The 24,298-nt window shown below is 39.2% G+C and overlaps 1 protein-coding gene across 4 annotated transcripts in view; it reads left to right on the forward strand.

The window, feature by feature from the left end:
- Positions 1-24,298, forward strand: part of ARHGEF7 (Rho guanine nucleotide exchange factor 7) — a 113,557-nt gene that overhangs the window by 76,052 nt on the left and 13,207 nt on the right. For all 4 annotated transcript variants that reach the window (XM_088538510.1, XM_088538517.1, XM_088538524.1 and 1 more), the window contains 9 exons: positions 8,653-8,791; positions 9,688-9,747; positions 10,884-11,030; positions 12,249-12,335; positions 14,856-14,934; positions 16,091-16,230; positions 16,911-17,135; positions 18,520-18,613; positions 21,724-21,813. In XM_088538510.1, the coding sequence (XP_088394636.1) occupies positions 8,653-8,791; positions 9,688-9,747; positions 10,884-11,030; positions 12,249-12,335; positions 14,856-14,934; positions 16,091-16,230; positions 16,911-17,135; positions 18,520-18,613; positions 21,724-21,813 (1,061 nt within the window). The remainder of the gene's footprint in view (positions 1-8,652; positions 8,792-9,687; positions 9,748-10,883; positions 11,031-12,248; positions 12,336-14,855; positions 14,935-16,090; positions 16,231-16,910; positions 17,136-18,519; positions 18,614-21,723; positions 21,814-24,298) is intronic.

Here is a 24,298-nt window from a genome sequence, read left to right on the forward strand (position 1 = left end):
CTGCAGGGGTCGCGGTGCAGGGCAGAACCAAGCCCTTCTCTGGAGCATTTGCCAGGACATGTTTGCAGAGGGGGTCTATTCCTTTCACTTCCCCCCCGCTCCTATTTTTTGTCTTGCTCTGAAGAACCAAAATATAGAGGTATTCAGTTTCCCTGAGCAAAGAAGAGCATAGCTGGCTTGTTTTCTCTGTAGCACTAACTTCCCAAGAATTTGCTTTTTTTTTTTTGCCATTCTAGTGGTGACATTGTGCAGCCTAACTGCAACTCTTCTTTGTGAAAGTTTAAACTCAAAAGCTGCATATCAAATACTATAAACTATCACTTTTTGTTAAGAAAAGTTCTGCTCCTTCACCTCTTCGAAATATTAAGCTGGCAGTTTTGCCAGTCATTGCAACTTAGGCAGGAAGAAGATACTCTTTGTCAAACGCAATGAAGAAAGAAAATTAAACAAGACAAAATATGTTTAGAACTCCCTAGTGAAATCTTTCTGTCTGTTTTCCTTCTAATGGCCTACTTCAAATATCACTCCCTGACATTGGTGAAATACTTAGGTTATCCAAGGCTCTGTGTGCGTGTGTTGTTGCTGTTTTTGCTTGCTTTAAATACTCTCAGGATGAGAATTTTTCTTCGGTTTGTGCCTTTATGCTCTTTCCACACAGAGGTCTGGAATCTAATCAATAAATGGGAAATAGGAGGTGATAGAAAAGTAAGCAACTATATTTCTGAAAAAAATGGAGTACTTATAAAGCATTATCCTGTGTTTTCTCTGGGGAGATAAAGGAAACATCCTTGTCTCCAAAACAATGATTAAAATGCAGGAGAAGTTAATTGTTTGGAAATGGAGGAGAAGCATTTCTTCCTTTTCATGCTTCTTTGTACATACGTTATCTAAAAGAAGAGGCAGGCTTGTGGTCTGTAAAGTCAGTTTGATACCAAAGCCTGATGGGGCCAATGTAAGTATCGCACAGCGATTAAATAATTCGGATGTTGAAGTTGGTTCAAAGCAATTGCACTGCCTCTTATAAACAATACAAAGGGACATGAGCTCTCAAGAATTTCAATGCATTTTGTTGGAGTGCATAGGTCAGGAAAAGTGAACTTTTTTTTTTTAATTGCCCCTATTTCAATATTTTAAATTCTTCATTTTTGTTTAATGCCATTGCAGCACATAGCAAGTGACTTGATCCTAAATTCTGCTTGTAAAAGCTACCATGAAGGTGTTAAAAACTGTCTTTAAACAATTCTGAAACTTTTCTTTTTTCAGAGAATGCCAGAAATCTTTTAACTATGTGGGTCTAAAGGTTGGGGGAATAACAAAATGATTGAAAGCACAAGGGAAAATACTTAGTTGAAATGCCCCCTACCCCATAAAAGCAACTGTCATAACCCTTAATGTTAAATTACTGGAAGTCTTGAGGATAGCTTTCATAGTAATGCAACAAAACTACAGTTAAAATTCAATTAATATTGAAATACCTACTGCAGAAGACCTAGTACATGACAGAAAGCCAGCTTCTGGTATCACAAAATTAGTATTTCCAGATGCTTGTTAAATTCACTTGATTTTCATAGGGAATATATCGATAAAAATAAACAAAAAAAATCTCCTGGATAATTACTTTAGACTTCAGATTTTTTTTTCTCTCTCCCTTTTTTCAATTCTATAATACACTGATTTTATTAATGCATTTTTCTTGTTTTGGGATGAAAAGAACTTAAAGGAAATTGGCTGCCATTTTAAAGCATTAGTTATGTGATTTCTGTAATTGCTTGGGATGTGGCAGTATCAAAGAAATTAAGAACATTCATGTGGCTAATGGAATATTATACTTGTGAGTTTTTACTACGTTAGTTTCTCAGCTATCATGCATGTACTTTGAGTAGTGTTGTAAAATCTGTTAAAATGCCATTTTTTACATATGCACATTGTTGGTGTTAATAATTATTTTGGAAATCTACTTAAAAGTTCAGTATTTTTCTGGAAAGGTTTTTTCAAGTATCAGTTGTAAATAGTAGCTCTTAGGCCAAGGCTGGAGACTTAAAAGGGGCACTCAGTGGGGACGTGACTGTCTTTTCATGCCATTCAGGATGAATTCCAGTCTGATTAGTTTCCTGCTCTTCCTGCTGCCAGTTTGCTTCTTGATTGTACATAACTGCAACACGAGAAGTCTTACTCAACTATAAGGTGTATATATATTGAACAAGTTGGGGAGGAAGGGGTAGCTTTTGTTTTTGTTCATGAATGAGAGGTCTTTCATGCTTGGATCTGCAAAGCCACAAATAGTTTTCATTTCTTTAAGTTGAAGAGGTAATCAAAATAAACCATTGAAATGAATACCAATAAAGAGACCTTAAATGTAGGTAAATAGTTGGGAATAAAGCCTAATCCAGCCCTTAAGGGAGTTTCAGTGTCAGACAAATGTTGTGGAGCTGGTGTTGACCTTTGAAAAGAACAATAAAGATCTGCTTCATCGCTTCCGTTAAGTTTGGAGCAACGTGCGCAAATCCCCTTGTTTAATTCCAGTTGGGGCACTGCTACTGTAATCAGAGTTGCTACTGAGCCTCAGTTCTCCAATGTTATACAGACTTGAAGGTGGTCTCTTCTTTTTATGAGCTGCTTAAGAGCTGTTGCTTAAGTTTTTCTCTTTTTAGTCTGTGCTGTTGGTGCTGTTTTCACTTGCTGCTTCCGCTGCATAGCCTGTTACGCCCTGACCTTTCAGTGCCGTTTTCATTTGTACTCGTACCAAGTCCCGTTGACTCTGCTTACTGGCGTGTTTTTTGGAGCCTGTCCCCATGGTTTGTAGGGGTCTCACATTGTGCTTGATTGTGTCTTAAGCCACTGGTTACAACTTAGCAATGGAGCTTGCCAAGGTCCACTTGTGTTTCCACTGGCTCTTGGCTGCTTCTTCTGATTCCCTTCTCTCATAGTGACTGTAGTGCCAATGTATGTACCTGCTCCATATTTTCTTTACTTTATTCAATAACAATTGCATCAATTTGTCATCTTTTTATGATTATTTTCAATATTCTATGGTTTTCCTTGAAACTCCCAGCTCAAGTGCAAGGGTTGTTGAGGACTGCTTTTATTGTGGCACTCCTGGAGAGAGTTTTGCTAACCGGTCTGAGCAACGTGGGCCCAGCAGCATGATGTCTATCCAGTGTAGCATGGGTTGCCCTGCATGCTTTGGCCGTAGAAATCAGCTTGTTGTCTTGTAAGGGAAACAGCAGGGTAAGCAAGCTAGGCAGGGGAGAAAGTAAAAGAAAGAAATTTCCTAAATAAATAAAGGCAGTTGGATTGCCTCTTTCTACTGAAATAGATAATTGCAGAGGAGGAGGGAGTCCGATTGCATGGGGTGTTATGTACCTGCACAGGTCGCAGGCTGCAAAGCTTATTACAAGAGAGGAAGCTCCAGTAATGGCAAAGAGAGGGAGGAGGGGGACTGCACCGGGCTGTGTCTAAAGTGGAAAGGGAAAAGATTTTTCAGTGTCGAACAGAAAAGTGGATCTCACAGTCAAAGAAGGAGAGGCCTGAAGGGCCTCCCCTACAAACGGGCGCACGGTCGCCTCGCTGCCCGGCGCTCCGCGCTGACCTGGCGGCGCCGCTGCCGGCGCGGCCTGCGGCTCCTCCGTGCGAGGCGGCGCGGCAGGAGCCTCCCCCTGGCGCAGCGTCCCGAGCCGCCCGGCAGCGCGGGGCTGATGTCACGGGCCGGGAAGCGCCCTGTGAGGAGAGGAAGAGCCGCCGCCGAGGGGCCCCGGAGCAGAGCTCTGCCCCGGTGCCCTCAACATGCGCTGCCTCTGCGCTCTCCTCAGGCCCCTCAGCAACGACAGCTCCTGCTCCATCTATTACAAACAGAGACCTCCTTCAGAAGCGTGAGTCATAATGTAGATGTGTTTGCCTGCCTTGCTGTGTGGGTTTTTTCCCCTGTGGGGTTTAAATGGTGCTTCCCCTCTTGCTGTACGGTCGGTACTGGTGAACTTGTTTCCTTCTCTGCCCCCAGTCTGACCTGCAGCTTTGGAGGCAGCTCTGGAGCTGCGCTAAGGGAGAGTTGCATGCCTAGTAAGGTCTAAGGGCGCTTTTCCTAGCAACTTGTAAAATAATCTCTTGTTAACTGTAGTTTGGAGGGGAGAACTCCTGAGCTAGGGATTTCAGGAAGAGTGAAGCAGAGCCCTTTTGTGTTTTTTTCCTTTTCAAAAAATATATATTTAATTTTTATTGTACTGTAAAATACCTGAAGCAGTGAATTGAAATCAATCCTTGCCGCTTCCCCCTGAAGCAGGTACTTAGGATGGGCAATTGTGAGTAAGCTGATGATTAAGCTGTTAAATAGATTTTCTTGTTCAGCTAAATGATACCACCTTTTTCATATGCATGTAGCTGTGGGCCAGAATGCTACATAGCAGATACTGAGTAGGGAAGTGCAGTACTTGAGAGCATCAATACAAACTGCTGGAAAAAAGCTATTGTCTTGGTCAAAGCATCTGTGTTCTTAACAGCTAGCAACACTGGGCTTTGAGCTACTGTTAAATAAAGAGCGGTTGGGACCTGTTGTTGTATTTTAAACTGTTTAGCCCCCAATTTAGTGAAAGTAAATCTTTCTGTTTTGTTTCAATTCTGTATTTGTCTATTGTGAATGTTTGAAGGATGTTCACTTTCAGACTTGAGTTTCAACCAGGTTATTTATAGTAATGAAACTTCAGAGGTAGCAGGTTATATTAGCAGACTGGTAACAGAGTTTGCACAGTTAAAACACTTTTTTTTTTTTTGTCCTGTTATATCGAAAGAATACATACATCCGCACACACGAATTGTGGCATTTGAATAAGCTAGCATGTCAGAACTTGCAATAGCAATGTATAGAAGTGTATGAAAGGAGACATTGTCTTCTTCGGAATGTTGGGAGGAAAATTGTGTAATTCAGTTTTAATTGCATCTATTAATGCTGCTCTGTTTAAAGGGCTTCCTGATGCTGCCATTGTTCAGTGTGTTTTTCAGGACTTTGCATACGTTTCAAGGCAGCTGAGGTTTAAACTTGTTCTGTAAGTTCTCATGCTGTGATTAGTAAAAATGATGCGATAAACAATGTTTCTTATGCTGCAGAGCAGCTGTAACAAGCGCATAACCATAGAGCATGTAGAGTTAAAGAAAGGAGTTGAAAAAAAGTGGACACTGAAAATAAGTTAGTACTGTGTTTTTATTTCAGACTTCAAAGTAGGCTGCAGTGGGCTTTTTCCTGTTGTCTGCCAAATCTGTTTTGTGATGCGAAAATTAGGAATAAATGGAGCAGTGATATGAAAATTAGAATGTGAACGTGGGTGGAATGGGTTTGGTAACCACAATGATCCTCCCGCTGTAGAGACATTAAAAAAGAAAAAAAAAGAAAACAGCATTGTGCTAGTTCGAAGCTCAGCAAATGCCACATTTCTGTAAAGCATTTGTGCTCACCCAGGAGCATGAAGAAGACTGAAGGAATTAGGAAGGGGGATTTATTTATTTATTTATTTATTAATCTTTGCAATCTAAAAGCAAAAGTTAGCCTTGTTGAGAACAGCGTTGAAGCGCAGGGCCGATGTGTTGTGATGAGCACCCACTGCGCAGCGGGCTGCGGGCTGGGGAGGGAGGAGAGGCCGCACAGGGCTGTGAGGGAGACAGGGCCACCCAAAACGGGGAAGGGTGACAGCTCCCGTGAGAGGAAGCGGTTTAAAAAGTGAGACAGCAATGAGTATGTATGTGCATGAAGCAAACAAAAGACAAGGGATGGGTTTAAGTGTTTGCTTCCTGTTAGTTCTCATTGCAAATGCCTGTCATTAAAAAAAAAAAAAAAAAAAAAAAGAGAGAGAGATGAAGATGCTAATCAAGAGCCATCTGCTCTCACTTACTGTGCTGGCCTGGGCATGGGGCACGTGCAGGTGGCATTAATGGATAAAACCGAGCAGAAGTAGTCATGGCATAGAGGACCAATGTTAGATAATTAGTGAACTGAAATGTACAACCACTGAGATGCAGTAGACAGAAGGCCTTTCTCAGGTAGGCTTTGGTAAAGCCCTCTGTAGAAATTGGGCATCTGACCCCCCGCTTTCCCTTCCTCCTGCTGACACAACTGCCCCCTACAGCTGAGTCACAGGAGGGGATCTGTGACCTCCCCCCCCAGCTATCCCACCATTCATCCTGGTGAATTAGCCTAAATCCACCATGAACAAGTAGCTACTAATACTGTAAACCAGTATAAATGAGTCAAAATCCCTCTCCCCTCCTTTTTTTTAATGTGCTTGAGAAAGCTTAAGATAATGTAGCTGTTGAGCAACAGAATATTCAGAGTTGGGCAGCCTTATTTCTAAATTGAAAATTTAAATCTAAGTCTAAAATGTAATTAAATAATTCAAATTTAAATCTAAATTTAACCCCCCCCCCAAAAAAAAAAAAATCAGGTTTATCTGTGTTGCATTGCTGTAACTTTCCGTGCAACTTAAGGTAAGAGGTCTTGCCTTGAGCTGATTTTGGAAAAGTTGACAGTTACTGATACATGTCCCTTGGAAAACGGATTTGGAAGGTCTGCGCTGCAGAGATACGGGTTTTCTTGGAGTGTGCTGAGCTGTTCTCCTTGGATCTTTAAAATGCAGAGCAACTATTGGAAAACTTTCTCATCTGCCTCCTCAGCTTTCCAGTTCTGAACAGCAAAAGTGACATAGACAGATGCCCTGCAAAGTGCCTGGGCCTGGTTAGAAGGGCTATGAAGTGCTCTGAAATAGAGGTTGCATAAAGTTGTGCTGTGCGTGGCAATGTGGAAACGGGGTTGCATGTCTTTGAACAAGATAGTGTAAGTAAATACAAGTTGGCTAGTCTGAAGACTGTAAAATCTTGCAATAACTGCATAGAAAGCTCACTTTTCTGTGAATTTGGGGTAGCTGATGTTTTTAACAGCCAGGAGGAGAGAGATCTGGGTAGACAGTGGGTATGCACTTGCGTAAATGGACACTTGGTTCATACTCTTGTTCTTTTCATCTGCTAAGTATATGTCACTAATGAGCTGCTAGTTGTCAACTTTTAGCAGTTCTGCAATGGGCAGGAGTGTGGAGAAGCTGGGAAAACAGGGAGGGCTTTTGTCTTTAATGCTTTTATATAGCAGGCCTCACTATGGTATTTGAGTATATGTGTTTTGGTATATTGCAGCAGTGTCCTAGCAATGCTTTGTTTTCTACAGGAATTGATTGGATCAGTTTGCTTCCTCTTCTGGATGATTTCACTCTCCTTTAAACTTGGAGATATTTATTATTACCAAATTTTCTACCTAGGTTTAAATAAAAAGCAAGTTTCTCTAGTGGCATTTCTTTGTATTGGCGTAACTGGTTAGTTTGTAAATGTGTTTAAAACATACAAGTGTTCTTTCTCTGTTGTTCGATGTTTAACTCTGTGCTCTTAAAATGAGGGAATCTTGTAGCTGGCTGAGACTTCCATCAAAAGATGAGATTATGCTGGTACCTAGGGGGTAGGAATGTGTTTAAGTAGTAATTCTAACCTGTGAGAACCTCTTGCTGCTCATCAGCTGCAAGTAAGGACTTTCCAAAAACACCTTAGCATAAAATTTAGATGAGTGTCTCAAGAGAATTACTTTCATCTGAGAACTACTGAATTTACCATGAAAACTGCCTTAATAAGCATGAGCAACGCCATGTGCAGGTGTCTAGAATTGCACAACCTGAATGCAAAAAGATCTTAAGGAAAAATTTTTTAACAGTGAGGGTGACAGAGCACTGGAACAGGCTGCCCAGAGAGGTTGTGGAGTCTCCTTCTCTGGAGATCTTCCAAACCCGCCTGGATGCCACCCTGTGCCACATGCTCTAGGTGACCCTGCGTGTGCAGGGGGGTTGGACTAGATGACCTCTACAGGTCCCTTCCAACCTTAAGCATTCTATGATCCTGTGATTCTATGATTTTTTAGTAAGTAGCTTTTAATAAGTAGAGTTCATGGTATCTGAAGTTTTTGGACTTTTTAAGCCATCTCTGCTGTCCAAACTAGTGTGCTGGGTGCTCAGTGAAGCTGTAACTCATACGAGACTAGACTACACATTAATTATTTTTGCTGTGGTCTGCCATTTGCAAGGCTGTTGCTTAGTTGACCACGTTCCAGTAAAACCTTGTTTTCACACCAGTTCCTGCCTTCTTCAAAATAGCAATACTTAGTGACCTGTGCTACTAAACACATGACAAAACATGGAGTCGTTGCCTAGTTGATGCTTGGGCATTATTTATGTGAATTCCCATTAGGGTCAGATGTCATTTTACTAGAAGAAAAGAATGAGTAATACACTCAGTTTAAATTATCTTTTTTTTTCCTGTAGTCTTTGTTTGAATGGGGTAGCATTTGGGAGCTGCCTCTGAGCTTCCATTGCTCAAATGCTGGGTTTGAGCCCATGTCCTTCCTCCCATTGGTTTAATAATTAACTCAAATCTGCAAATGTTTTCTTCTATTTTGTGTAATGTAGAACTGGATATCAGCACTTACATTACAAAGGTAGTTCAAATATACCTTATTTGACCTCTTGGGTTTTTTTTGGCAAAATTCTTTGCAGATGAAAGACTAGAGTAATAATTTCATGTAATATTAACTGCCTTGGTGATTTGGTCTTAATCTGTCTATATATCTTGTGTGTGCAGTGAGGAACTAGGAGAATTCATGGAGATGAAAGGTGCCAACAGCCCGGGGATCCTTGTATTGACCACAGGCCTCAGCAAACCTTTCATGCGTCTGGATAAATACCCCACGTTACTCAAAGAACTTGAAAGGCACATGGAGGTATATCTTATCAGCATTTATGTTCCAGCTTAATGATGATTTGACAACAATTATTTTAAAGGTACATGTCAAACATGATGGGACCCAAAATAAAATTTGTTTGCTCTTCCTTCAGCCTTCTAAAAAATGGGCGCTAGTAGTTTAAAATTAGTGTGGTAAAACTTCCACTACAAACTACCTATTTGCAGTAATAATAGCCAGAGAGGCTGACTTTCAGTCCTAGGTCAGTCTTGCCTGGTTTTCTGTTGACTTGATGTTGAATTTGTCTCCTGCAAACTACTCAAGGCTACTTTGTCCTGTAGAAAAAATGCTGCTTCTCATCTTAACATCCACCCTGTTGGACACGTCACCGAGATAGTCCCCTCGACTTCTGCTGAACACTGTCCAAAAATGATCGTTCTAATGTGGGAAGGTGTTTGAGGAACTGCTTCTGCGTTTGCAATTTATAGGTTAGATTTTTGGGATGTGTTGGAGGGAGAGAAACAAAAAGCACATGGGTCTTTGTCTTGTCGCACATTGTAGTTTCAGCCAGTCGGTGACAGCATGTCATCTTAGTCCAGAAGGAATATAGGTTGTGACAAAGACAGCTACCAGGACAAATTGGAAAGCAGTTCTCAATCTGCCAGGCCTTGCCAAATTTGCTTGGCTCTGTTTTAAATATAAGTAGAAGTGTTATAAGTAACTCTTGATTTTTACTTCAAATATCACCACTGAAGTTTAATATAAAAATAAGAAGCCTACGAAAAGAGTGCAATTAGGTCTTACAACTCTTTTTTTTTTTTTCTTTTTTTTTCCCCCCTTCAGGATTGTTTGTTTGCAGTAGTTAAGCCTCTACAGAGATTTGTTGTTTTTACTAATACTAAAAGTATTATTATATTTTTCCTCCTTGTTTTTAGGATTATCATCCGGATCGGACAGAAATACAAAAATCCATGACTGCCTTCAAAAATCTTTCTGTAAGAATGTTGAAAAATAGATATATATTTTAAGGAACATCTTCTTTAATTTTACCTCTCTAGTTTAAAAAAAAAAAAAGTAAAGCTCTTCAAATATTTTTATCTAAGACATTTTTACATAAGAAAATTTTGAAAGGCTGGAAATGTGTGGATAGAGCTAAGAATGGCAACTTTGGGGGAAGTTATAGAAAGAATTGTCAATATAACAGACCTGTATGTGCGTTCCTCACCCCGTGCTCATCCCCACTCTCTACTAGTGCTAGCATGACTACTAACTTGGAGAAGGGTTTCTTTACAACACTAAGTGTCTTTTCTGAGTTTTTCTTCTAGATTGTGTTGGAGTTGGGGGATGTAAGAGGAAAGGAAAGGGAAGGTGCTAATAAAACTTAGAAGATGTGAAACTTGATAATCAGGAGGGACAACTCTGATTTAAGCAGATGAGCTATCTGCTAAGAGATGCAAGTAAATAGCTTATGTTTAACCCATCTCAGTTATAAAATGCTTAAAGTTCTTAAGAAGTGAGGGCTGGTGGTAGCTTAATAGCTTTTATTAGTTTAAGCACAAATGCACCTGTGTTCAAAGAAGCTTGAGGATCCCATTCTGTTGGGTGGCCTATAAATAGGAGTAAGTAGGTCTTGTTTTTAAGAATTCAAGTGAATTAAATGGGTGTATAACTAGTAGATGGGAGATATGTTAAAAAGGCAGATGCACAGGGCCATGTGTACATATTGTTTGCACAGTTGATGCAACTCTTCTAAGTAGATATTTTGTGGTCATGAATCTATAGGACAGCAATATTACTGATATTTGGTTAGATTACTTTTTGGAAAGACAAATTTTTGATTAGAAATACACTGCTGGCTTAAAATTCATAGGAAAATAACTGAGAAACATGGCTGTCATTGTGAATTAGAATAATTAAGGTCAATGTATTGATGAAAAGAGAAATAATACTGAAACAAAACTGGTTTTTATAAGAAACACTGTTAATAATCATCTAAATGAAATGCTTTACATACTGTCTTTTGTGTAGTACAAGCACAGCAGCAAATACAACCGTAGTGCTATTCAAAGCCCTTGCCCTACTGCAAATTAGTGGAATTGATAGACTTGCTATTTTTCCCTATGTCTGCTAGGCACAATGTCAAGAAGTGCGGAAACGGAAAGAGCTCGAACTGCAAATACTGACAGAAGCTATCCGCTGTTGGGAGGGAGAGGATATTAAAACCCTCGGCAACGTAATTTATATGTCCCAAGTCATGATTCAATGTGCTGGAAGTGAGGTAATGTAGTTTCAGTATTCACTGTCAGGCTCTTTCTCTTCTGTGATTAAATTAATAATAATCATTGTGTACAGAAATCAAAGTAATGCTTCAGAGACACTAAACACCACAGGCTTTCTGTACTGATTTAAGACTTTTGCCATGAAAAAAAAATCCTCAAAGGTAAATGGTTTTGGCTGTAAAATTGACTGAAACATAGCCAAAGAGAGCAGGTAGAAACATTTTAAGATGATTTTAGAGGACTGTTCCCAAAATGCATAATGCATAAAGAGGATCTTCTATGCGTAGTTCTTTTACAGAATCATTTGGCAAAGCAATTATTACTAGATATATTTAAACAACAAAAACTTCCAATTGCATAGTGCCTGAGGCCCACTTCTTCCTCAATTTTAGCCACTCTATTCAGTTTTTAAATACACATTTTAAAATACCAGCTTGAGAACCAGGTGGTTTTGGAGATTACTGTTAGAGGGAGCGTACATATTTTGGAGGCTACCGATTGATTATCGACTAGAAAGATTCTGCTGTTTAATTAGAAACGTAGCAGTGCTCTATTCACTAGCAAGCAGCGAAGCATCTAAGTCACAGCAGCCATTGCCCCAGCTGGCATCAAAAGGAAAGCTGTCAGCCTCGGCGGAAAGACCAGAAAACTGGTCACAGGGTGCTGGGGGTGCAAAAGACCAGAATCGGAGCAAAGCATGGAGTATTTTCCTTACAAGTATAATCATAGCTGCTTTTTTTATATTCGTTTTCCACTAAAAATAATATTATCCCGTATCATAAAAGAATCTGACTTCTCCAGTTTGAAACATCAAGGACATTGATATTGACTTGACACTTTTAAGTGTGTCCATCTAAATCGTATTAAGATATGTATCCAATATATAATTTTGGTTTAGCCAAAATTGGTGAAACACCTGATAGCAAATTAAATACAGACAGTATTTCCCCCAGATTATGAAATTTCTAAATTAAAATATTGGGCTGTATTTTCAAGGATGTAATATGAGCAAGTGTTGCTCACATTTTTCAACTAGAAAATCAAATAATCTTTTTTTCTCTCTGTAGTGTTAATTTTGCCAATGACAAGTATTTGTGGAGTAACTATGGAGTTATAACACTGGAGATGGTTTTAATTTGAAACAAAAAAGAGAGAGAGGAGAGGAGGCTTGTGATGTTGTAATGTTGTGTTTACACTTTCTTTTTCCTTTTGATAAGGAAAAGAACGAAAGATACCTTCTTCTCTTTCCTAACATTTTGCTGATGTTGTCTGCCAGCCCGAGAATGAGTGGGTTCATATATCAGGTAAAGCAATATTTGTGTGTGTGTCTGTAACCACATTGGGGGTGGTACTTTCTCCGCAAAGGGTGATTCAGAGAAAGCTTGAAAAGAATTATTGAACTTCCGCATGTACAAAGAGGAAGGGTGATTTCTACAATAGGAACTAGTAATCTGGTTTACATAATACTGGGTTACAAGCTGAAGGCTAGATTCAGTTTTTGCAGATGATGCACTGCGTGACTGTGGACAAGTGACTTAGCCTCTGTACTTGTTAGTACTGTTCATGAGAGGAAATACCAGTATCTTTTTAGGGCTATATAGGAAAGAGGTGTTGTTGTACAGGTTAGTGCTCTTCTGGCTGCTGCTTGAGCCTTACCACAATTGCACAACACTTGAGTTTGCATTGGGGCAAGTTAGCTGGTCCTATCATCTAGTCCTGTTGGTGTGTCTGTGTTAGTGTGTCCAATCAGGAGAGCATTTCTGAAGTTAAATCTTCTAGCTGTCCCTCTTTACTGTCCTTTGGGTTATGCTGTAGAAGTGGTCTCAAAGCTGGTTTCTCTCTCAGTGAAGCTAAACTGGAAGATGTGCTCCAGAAATGCACCTGCTTTACTCCAGGTCAGCGGTTGGCACTCAGCCCACATCACCAGCCTAGAGTTAGCCCAGTGCAGAAGCACCTGAAATGCACAGCGTGGCCTTCAGGTCACTAGCAGCAGGTGCTTCACTTTATGGATCCACCAGTCCCTGCTGGCAGGGACACACTGAGCTCTCAGGTGCTCTGCTGTTCTCTAGATGAACACTTCCAGCCTGCTTTCCCACTGCAGAAACAGAGCAGCCTTGCAGCAGTGCAGCAGGATCAGTGCTCATTTCCTCAGATGTTCTCAAGTGGTTTTTCCCGACACTGAGACTCCTTGAATTCTAATGACTACGTTTTCACAGCAAGGCAAAATGATTTCATCACACTATTTCATCATGTTATGCCTGTGAGTCAGTGGCTCGGGGCTGTGTACAGTTTGCATATCAGGTGCTTTCCAGATTTGTTCCAAGTTCCTTGTCTCAGGCCTGGGATATGGGCAGATGATGCAACTCAGCAGCCTTTCCCAGAGAAACTTGCCACCAAAAGCAGTGTGTTTGCACGTCTCTGTCCCTGCTTGGGGCATCTCTACCTGTAGACAGCAAAAGATCCTTCCTAATCCCCACAGTTTAGATGTAAACCAAATAAGCCTTGGTGTACACAACATGCTGTATGTATTTCTGAGTGTTCCAGCTGTTGTCAGGCTTCATCTATTCTAATATTTAGTGCTTATGTCTACCACATGGACTAACGGGGAGTGACTGTGGTGAGCTGAAGTCGTAAGGTATATGAAGTATATGCTTTGAAAGAGGGTTTTACAGTTCTTTGGCAGAAAGGGAATGTAGATGGTTCACAAAAGTTCTGTTCCAGCATGTGTGTGTGTTCTGTTGACTTTATATCTCTTCTCTCCATGTGCCTTGGTTGATCTTAATCTTTCTGTGGCACTAGTCTTTTACGGGGCAGCCCCTGTTCACCTATCCAAGCTGTTCTTGTAGTTCTCTTTGTGTAGCTGGGTAGTGTCTGCTGTCTGTGAACCAGTTATGCTTGGAAATCAAGAAAGATGCTTTGTAGGACATGATGTGCTTGTCCTTTTTTTTTTTTTTTTTCCAGTGAAGAAACTGGTACAAGAAAGCTCAATCTTCTGGCATCTTGGGCTTGGGCATGCTTTGTTGAACAGTGTTCATGCTTTGCCGAACAGTGTTTTGTACAGAGGAATAAAAGATGCATCTTAAAGAACTTTAATAGAAGTTGCATTTTTGGTAAAGCCTTTTACCATGGCAGTATTCAGTGTTCCTCTTTTCTTCAGCGTTTCTAGAAGGGGTAACATGTTATCCTAACTTTACATGTTTTTTTCCAGCTTTGCTGGGTATAAAATGCAAAATTAATAGTTTCTTCTGAAACTTGGTGGACTTCTTTGAAGGTGCAAACTGCTTTTGTTATCTTTCCCCCAGTATTTCTGTGAGTGAACTTAGCATTGGGGATGTTAGAGACCTAAGTCTTTGCTTTAAAAAAAAAAAAAAAAAAAGGCATTAAAAGCATTTGTCTCCTGAAATCTTCTTTTATATATGTACTTTTTACCACAAGCCTTATTTTAAGAGCTAATCAGGCAGTTCATAAACAAATATGCTTGAAAATCAGTCACTATTGCCTCCAAATCTGTAGCATGGATGTCCTTAAAAGCTTAACTCCAGGAACCTGAGCTTGCAGTGAGTGACTGCTGATGATCTATAGCCTGTTCAGATTTCAGGTTGACTCCTGAAAGTCAGAGATGTTATCAGAAGTTGATCAAATCAAAACTTCCATTATGAGCTGTCTGTGTGGATTTTTAATTATTCTGTACCCATCAGTGTGCTTGCATTTGTTGATATACTCTATGTGTCTGTGTTTGTTTAGAGTTCTAAATATTTTTATCTTGTAGCTGGTAATGTTTTTGTATGTTTTGAATTTAACTTGAGTGTTAACTGCTTTTATAGGGAAAGCTGCCAATGACAGGAATGACTATCACAAAGTTAGAAGACAGTGAGAATCATAAAAATGCATTTGAAATTTCAGGTAATGGTCATAAATATCTTTATTTACTATTTATTCCAGGGTATGCTCTTTCAAATATCAGACCATGCAGACTGAGCTTCACATAAAAGTATTTTATTTTATTAACACTTGTTTTAGAAGATTATTTTGTATTTTCATGGCATACCTCCTCAAATTTCAGTATTGTAGTAAACAGAGGGAGTAGAAATGAAGAATACCATAATATGCTGTTCTCTGGAAGGTAGGGAATGCCAGGGATTGTGGAAAAGCTTTAGTTGAGGGCTTTCTTCTAGAAATGGTCTGTTTCCTCACTGAGACGTCAGTGTCTCTGCTGGCCATGATTGCAGTTGTACTTGCTTTGGGAATTTTCTGTCTGTTAGGTACTTCGTTTCAGCATGTACTTGAAATCTGTGGTGGGTTAAAGGGCTGCCAGCCCATTACCAAACTCAGAATCCTAGGAAGATGTTCTGTGGAGCAGGATCCCCGCTATGGAGGCTTCAGCTCCGGAACAGAGTTCTGTCTCCTGGCAGATTCACTGGGGGAACTTTGGTGTTCTCAAAGCTTTGGTGTGTATCGCAGCACATCTGTGCTGTGATACAGAGGGAAACAGTTGGCACTTGTTCTTTTGAGATAATAGCTATGAAGCTGAACTCAAATAACACCTTTGTAAACTCATCACATGTGTTAGCTGCAGCCAGAAAAGTAACTAGAGTTAAGCTACTTTCCCAAGTGCCTTTCACCTCAGTTTTAATATTAGATTCAGGATGACATTATGGCTTTTTATGAGGAAACATCAGTGAAATGCACTTTTTCTGTATTGCAGCTGAAGACTGAAGAATATGTTAGTCTATATGCTGACTTTTTTTGAGGAGTTTGGAAAGCCATAAAACTACTAGATTGTCCTACTCGAGCTTAGGACAAACCTGTCTTCTATATATTTTTAAATTATGAAGGGAAGAGGAAAAAAAAAAAAAGTAGAATTTCAGAGCTTGGCCCAGGAACCAATGTGTGGAGGAAATATTACATAGAAAAGTAAGATGCTGTGGTACTGAAAATACAGGTTAAAACCTTCACATATTTCTTTGCAGATTTAACATTTTAGAAACTGTTTCTATGATCATGTTAGACTATGTCATTTTTCTGTGACTTCTGACATCTTGCATCTTCTCTCACCTAGGAAATATGATTGAAAGGATACTAGTGTCTTGTAACAACCAGCAGGATTTGCATGAATGGGTGGACCACCTGCAGAAGCAAACCAAAGTCACAACTGTTGGGAATCCCACCATTAAACCTCACTCTGTGCCATCTCACACGGTAAGAAATACCTTAAGGCCTGAAGTGAGTGAGCAGTGTACATTGTGTTAGGTTATCCAGCAAATATGCTACTATGTAAAACATTTTTAGCTGTTAAAAACATTCATATCACTATTACTATGACCCCTGTTTGGGTCATAGGATCATTCTGTTGTTAATTGTATGAAATAAAAGAAATAAATTTTTTTTTTAGTCTAATAGTTCAGCCTAGGAAGGGTATAATAAAATTCATTGTCATTAAATTCAGTGTTTTGGCTGAGGAGTATATCTCATTTTTAAAAGTCCTTAAAAAAGGTTTTTTAACTTACTTTATTACTTACTTTAATTGGTGCTATACCTGACAATCTGTGGAGAAACAGTTTCAGGTGTCTTCTTCTGGATTCTGAACTTGAATTGTTCAGTCTGCATGGATCTAAATTTAGCTCCATCCTTGGTGAGAGAAATGGGAGCAAGGCTGCTTGTAGCTGTTCTTCAGTACCTGCTCTTTCTGTGGCAGACACTAACAATTTCTTTAAGCTCCACTTTTCTGAATAATAAATCACCATTAAAGTTTCTGAAGGCCAGCTGTAGCAAACGTAAACACTAGCCAGCTGGTGGAATTATTTCATTGGTCTTTGATATTTTACCTTCATTTTAGTAATTTTCTTTCTTTCCCTTGCTGTAACCCTTGTCTTTGGCAGCTTCCCTCCCATCCGGTAACACCCTCCAGCAAGCATTCGGACAGCAAGCCAATTCCCCTGACTCCTGCTTACCACACTCTCCCGCATCCGTCCCATCACGGGACTCCACATACCACGATAAACTGGGGACCTCTGGAGCCTCCTAAAACGCCCAAGCCTTGGAGCCTGAGCTGTTTGCGGCCTGCGCCTCCCTTGCGGCCCTCAGCAGCTCTTTGTTATAAAGAGGTGAGATGCTGCAGCCAAGAAGTACCTCTGGGCAGCAGGCCTCCTGTGGGAAGTCTTAACCATCGTCTTTTGCTACCATCGTTGTACAGTTTTGTCCAGTCAAATGGGAAAAACTGTTTTTTATTTTTAACCTGTTTGGTTAGTTCAGTGTTGCTGCTACTTTTTGCAGTATTGTGAACGTGGAGAAAACATGATTTATGTTGGAATTGTGTCTGTGCATGTATAGATTTATTTTTTTGCTTACACATGTGCGCGCGCGCGCACACACACACACAGACACACACGAGGATATTGGCAGGATGATATCTTCTGTTTTGGTATGCTTCTGTATGTCATTCATTCTCATGATTCTAATTCAGCATGGAGAACCAGGGCCCAGAAAGAGGCATTCAGATATGCCTGTGAACATTTTGTCATGCAAACAGGAGATGAGTTTCCTAAAAATTGACCAGGAGGTGACTCTTTCTTAAAATTGACTTTTGTCAATTTTAAGGGGAACATAGTACAGCTTGGTCGAGTGTTTTGTTTTTGGTGTGGTGGGTTCGTGTTTTTTGTAAATCCCCTGAAAAAGTGACAGGTGGTTTCCAGTTGGAAGGTTAAAATTTTGGCTAAGAGATTCTCTTGCTCAGCTGTAATATCCGCTCCTTGTCTCATCATTAGTTACATTCCTTTCATGACTTTTTGTGTATGGCGCTAAGCGCTCAAATGTAGTAAAATTTCAGTCATCTTTACAGTGTTTAGCGTTTGATGATGTTCAAAACCTATCTTCATCCGCTTTCATCTGTGTCCTGCTCATTCACCTCTTCACTTTCTTGTTCTGTACTTTTATAGAGGGTGTCTTACATCCTTGAGGTGAGGGGTAGACCAGTATATTACTTTACATCAATTAGCATAACTAGTTTTTGAGCAGAATGCTGTATTCGGGGCTGCATTTTCTTTGCTGTTGCTCTGTTCTTACAAAGCTCTAAATAGCCTATCTGCCAGGCATCCTTGTTAGGTTCTTTTCTAAATTGTTTTTAAATACACAAATCAAATGGGCTGTCCCTTCAAAAGTCAAGAAAAATACTGTGTTAATGTATGCCTGCCGTTGTCCTTTGCTGTAGCTCTCGGACAACCTGTGTGCTTTTGCAGCATCTTTCCTGTATATTTCTGTTAATAGGATCAGATAAAATATGCAGCTTTGTGTGTATATAGTTAGGGAAGGGATAGAGAGGAAATGACCCAGTTCAGGCAGACCTCATGTGCCAAAAATATTAGTAAATTGAATTTTGGTGCTGTTAAAATATATTCAGTTAGTAAATACTGTATGCATCCTAAAAGTTAAACTCTTGGAATACTATAAAGAAGCTCTACTCTCCTCTTTTTTTCTTCTCCCCTCCCACAGGATCTCAGTAAAAGCCCTAAAACCATGAAAAAGCTGCTTCCCAAACGCAAGCCGGAGCGGAAGCCATCAGATGAAGAGTTTGCACTGAGAAAAAGTAAGAGAAACCGAACAATGTCTGCATAGTTAGTAGGCTGGAATTAATGTCTAAATTGTCATCTAAATTGTGTGAAAGTTGGATGTTCAGTCCAAGCAAGTCATCTGGTCTCCTCTCTCCCATCAGTGGAGAGAGGTAGGTACCTTCAGAGGGCGGTTTATTCTGCTCATCTTAGACACTTACCTAGATGGGATGAGTTAATTTCTAATTCAAAAATTGTCAGAAGCTCTCCCAGTGTTTTGCTGTTTTTTTTTTTTAATTAGCAAGATAGTAAGTATAACATTAATGACCTTAGTACTTTGGCACACTCTTGTTTAATTTCTACTATCTCAGATCATCGTATTCCTCCTGCAAGGAAGTAACTATTTTTGATATTATCAGTCTTGGTGGGACTCTTATCCTCCCTTTGCATATGTCTGTATGTGAACCGGTAATTTCAGGCACATTTGTAGTCAGTGGAGAGAACTAGAAGCTTCTTCAGCACAATTTATATCCATAAGTAGAGAGCTCAGCTAGGTCAGATGCTGCATGTGCGTGAAGTGCCTGTTTCTATCTGCTTGCTACAGAAGGAAGCAAGATTGACTGTAGAGCCATTTAAAGCTCACTGATATTAAAACTATCTTTTAATACTGTAAACAACAAACTGGAGGTTAAAATTAATATCCTACTTTTATAGGATATTTAATAGCTATGTTCTTGAATTGATTCTGGTAGGAGCTTCTACTGGGCTGGTTATTGGAAACCTGGGTATAACTGCTGGTTCGAAGACTAGCTGCTTCCAAGGTCAGTCTTTTAGGATCCAGTATTGGCTCTCCGGTCCTAGAAACAAGGCTGACATCTCTGTCAGAAAAAGTTGCAGAGCTTTAGGCTGCCTGAAGTCTTAAAAACATTAAGTCAAGAGAAACTGATAAAAGTACAGAAAATGTATATGTGGATCAAAATCTGAATGTTGGGCAATTTGAGGTGGAGAGAGGGTTGACATTTTCCAGCAAACACTATTTATTTCTTTGCTGCTTCTGTTCCAGTTCTACCTTTTAAATCTGTGTGTCAGGAAAAGGAGGGGTGTTAAAAATAACTTCTTTTTTTTTTTTTTTTACGGTATTTGTATCTGAAGGCCAGAGTCTTTTACTGCAACTTTTGCCTCTACATGTCTGACCTTTGCTGGTGAGCTTCTTAAAAGTAGAGGCTGTGCTTCTGGCGTGTTCAGAATGCATGAAACGTTATCGTGGGTGTTGGGTCTCATCAGTTCCTGCAGGGTTGGGTGGAGAGACTTTTCCTCCTGTGCTGTTGCTTAACCTGAGATGGGAGATCCTTCTGCTGTGCTGTGAATTTCTGCGTGTGCGGAGAGCTAAGGCAGTGAGCAGAATGATCCCGTGTTCAGGGGGAGGTGCAGGTGGAAGTCCTAGTTCAGGATGTGGGCAGCTGAGCTAGATTTTCACGGTGCTTGCTGTATGGTTTTTGCTTAGCAAGGATCTCTCGTGCTCATGAGGGCTGAAAGGCAGGTCCCAGCCTCGCAGGAGAGACCGTGATGTCAGGCAGCCTTTCAGAGATGCCCTTTTCCTTTTTTTTTTTTTTTTTTTTTTTTCCCCTTTCTTTCTTTCTTTTTTTTCCTCGTAATTGACATGGGGAGGAAGATCCCAGACTTGGCAACAGCAGCAAATGGGTTGTATATTGTCCTACCATACACGTAGTCCCTCCTAACAATCCCCCTAATAGACAATATATAGTAGTTTGAAGCTGCCTCATGATGCTCTCTGTGCAGTTTCTGTGCAGCCTTCTGTGATAATTACGTGTGCTGGTTGTTTGCTCACTGAATGGAAACTAAGGTATGTTTGGAATCTAGGAATTAAAGTTCTATTATTGCTGCTTAAAGATGTCTCTGGAAGCTTAGATAGTAATGAGCTCCAATACTCAGCATTGCATAGGTACTAATTATCTATGTGGATTTGGACAGTACCCATAAATGGGCTGTGGCACTTATTTACAGGGTGAATATCAGAGTGAGTTGCTTTTTTATTCATGACAAAGTTTTACAAATATATAAGAAGCCTCTTACAGGCAGTTAATGTCTGACTAGCAATATGTAGAGTGAATCTTTACATGTTTTTAGAATGTGTTTAGAAAAAAAAAAAACTTGTTTTTCTTCTGCATCCTCAAAAGATTCACTGCGGACTGGTCAAGTAAGAAGTATCCTTATTTAAATTTAACCAACCTCTTAAAAAAAAAAAAAAATCTTTATAGCCAAGGGAGGCTCTGGCTTCCCGTAATATAAAGGGAGATGTTTTTTCTGCTCTGGTCTTACTCCTGACTGCAGAAGGTAGCATTTGGAGAAGTGCTGTTTTCATCAGTCTCCTGCATAATATGTAAATACAACAGCAACTTTGCCTTTAAAATGACAATATATTTCTCTTATGGGAAAAATGACTGCGTCAATTTTACCTAAGCAAATTTTAGATCCATGTTGATTTATTTATTTATTTTTATGCCCTTTTGGAAAATTGTGTGTAACATAATAGGCCACTTTTGATGTTTTTAAATTTGCAATTTCAACTTCTGAAACGCTTCATTTTTAAGAAGTAGAGAACCTAAATATCACTCTGTTAAGCACCCTAGTGTTAAATTATTTTTAATAACTATTTTTCTGTAGCTACCTATGTATAAAAGTCATGGAACAATTTAAAATACATTTACAGAAATTCAGCTTGAATACGTGATGTGTCAGAGGAGGAGACTTTTTGTCTTACTACTGTAAGCATTCCCACACAAAGAACAAACACAACGAAATCTGATTATTTTTTCCTGCTTGAAAGAAAAATAACCTATATTTTGAAGTATCTGAGTCTCTTAAACTTTCTGAATGTATGGGCAATTGTCGTCTTTTCTTTTTTTTCCTTTTTTAAATTTTGTAATAATACTTTGTCTTTTGAAACTTAACATAAACTTTCTGCACATTGAAAGTTGACTAAGAGAATTTTTAAAGGCTGGTTTAGGATGAACTTTGGTCTCATCTGTAATATGCAGCATTTAGCCTTGAAAAGTGATTTAGCTCTATTAGAAAACTTCACCTTAGCATTTTTAATCTTTAATTTTATTTTTTCCATTGGTTCTAGGTACAGCTGCTTTAGAAGAAGACGCACAAATTCTTAAAGTCATTGAAGCCTATTGCACAAGTGCCAAAACACGTCAAACACTAAATTCAAGTAAGTTGGAAAGTACTGAAATAGCTAAATGAAACACAAATTAGATTCTTAAACAGGAGAGGGGAGTAAAAAAAAAAGAGAGGGAGAGAGAACAGTGTCAGTGGTCTCTGGCCTTTGCAGGCAGTAAAGTGGACCTGGAAGTAGTACTGTGTTTCTCATTTAATGTCAGTGTTGAATGTTTAAGTATTGAAAGCCAAGTTTCATTGTTAGAAACTATAATTCTGTCAGGTTCTTGTTTTGTTTTATTTTTTGTTTTGTTTTGGTGGGGAGGTTGCTTTTGATTTTTTGTATGTGTGTTTTTTGTTGTTTGTTTTTGTTTATTTTGTTGCAAGATGTATTACTAGTCATGGTTTAAAATTGTGCAAAACCTTGGTCAAAATATCAGAGCTGTCAGGTGTCTGGACTGAATATGACAGTTGCTCAGTATGTTTTTGGATAAATGTTGAAAAGCTGGTAAGTAGAGAAGAAAAATGAAGAACCGTTTATAATTTTGGAGAAGTATATGTTTGTCTTGTTTGAATCTGTTCAGCAAAGACTTCTGGTATGGAAAAGTAACCTAGACCCATAAATATTTCTTTTATTTTGTTGTCACTATCTGTTTTTAGTATTAATGACAAATTTTATATCATAATATAATTGCAGGAGAAACTCTTCCCCTGGGTCTCTCTGTTGGTTAAAGCCATTTTTAGTTTCTCAGATTGATACCTAGCTCATTGAAAACCCGTAACATGCCTTTGAGATCCTACTTCATTTAATCCGAAGTACGTTCGGTCTGTGGAGCTCCTCTGTATTGTAAGTAACACATTGCACAAAGCAGGGGAGTCCACCAGCATTGGTTCCATTTACGCAAGGCCAGAAAAAACACTGTTGGGCTTGTTCAAATTTGCACTGTTTTGACATTGCCTGATAAGGATTTAGTTCACATATACTTGGAACACAGTATAATGATCCTGAAGTACTTGACTGGTTTTGCCATTAGCAAGAATTGGACATTTTAACTTACTTGTTGTCCACAAAAGTTGTTTAAATTTGCTGCATTAATCACTTATTTCTGGCAGAGAGTTCTGTGCCTGTTTTGCTTCCAAGAAAAAACGTGCTATGCTGGAAGTTAGGAAGGCTCCAAGTGTGGCAGCAGAATTTGTTCATAGATATATATACATATATATATATATATATTTTTTTTCCCTAACACAAGTTCACTTACTTTTATCACCTTGAAAACCCAGATAGTTTTTATTCATATGTACTTTAAAATTGGAATGCAGGCTCTTATATGAAGGGGTAGACTGCATTGCCATGATATTTTTTCTTTTTTTATGTTTAGGTTTTGGAAACACTTGAGGTAACAGCAAAAACCTTCATTTTATTTATTTTTTGACAAACTGTTGGTCTCCAAGGTGATACATCTCAGTTTCCTAAATTGGCTCCTATTAGATCATTTTTGATTAATCTTAATATTTTTTTAGCCTTACAGCCATTACTCTAATGTGTTTAATTTGATAATAGGAAATGAGTGTGTTCAAAATTCTGAAGATACACTGTTGCTCCAAACAAAATTCATCGAGACTATTGTCTGTTTAAAATGTTGCAACTGTACTCTGTTCATTATTTTCAGGGTTAATGTGACAAGAAATCGTTGGGGAAACATTTGCACTTGCACAATTTGCGTGTGCGCAGTCACCTAATGGATTTTTTTTTGCTTTTTTGCCTATTTTTCCTTTCTATGTATATTTAAGAAATATACATAGTGCAATAGACATCATTGCATACATCAGAAGTCAACAGCTTTTATTTGCACTCAATTGCAGCAAGAACCAATGATTTTATAGATTAAGCGCACGGCTGCTCTCTTTGGAAATGATAGTTTTGTCATCTAAGACCTCAAGTATCAGAAGATCCATTTGTAGCTGCAGTTGGAGGTAGAAAGAGTCATTCAGTTCCATGCTGGAGTTGCTTCTGTGGAAGCAGTAGTTAGTACAAAGGCATAGAACTAAATAATTTCCAGGAGTTAGTACAGAAGAATAAAACTAAATGATTTCCAGAAATACATGAAAAAATGTCACTTTTATATACTCCTCCGTTACCTTTGTTTCCATGTTCTGCCTGTCCCTCAAAGCACTGATTTGGCAATTTGGCTGCTTAATTTGGAGAGACAGATGTGAATAAAAGAGAGGAGAGCTTCCCCTCCTTCCACTTCTTATAAACCCAATATGTTTGTATGCATTTTCTTTCCATTGAAGACTTAAAATATTTTTCAGTGTATGGTAGCTTGTAACCACTTCTCAGCTGTTGCCAGGCCTTTGGAGGGAGGAGCAGGGGGGAAAGCAGAAGGAAGAAGTGTCTCTTGCCACGTTTGTCTACTCCCTTAGACATCTTGAAGTACTTGGGAAGATAGATTTAGGCAGAGCCCTTTGGGAAGAGGTGTGTGTGGCCATAGAAGGGAGTCTGACCAGGTTGACTTTAGTCTCTTGCCCTCTTTTCTATG

Source organism: Tinamus guttatus, unplaced genomic scaffold (genome assembly GCF_059628265.1).
Source record: "Tinamus guttatus ecotype Peru unplaced genomic scaffold, ASM5962826v1 Tinamus_guttatus_pri_ptg000047l, whole genome shotgun sequence".
Classification (NCBI taxonomy): Eukaryota; Metazoa; Chordata; class Aves; order Tinamiformes; family Tinamidae; genus Tinamus; species Tinamus guttatus.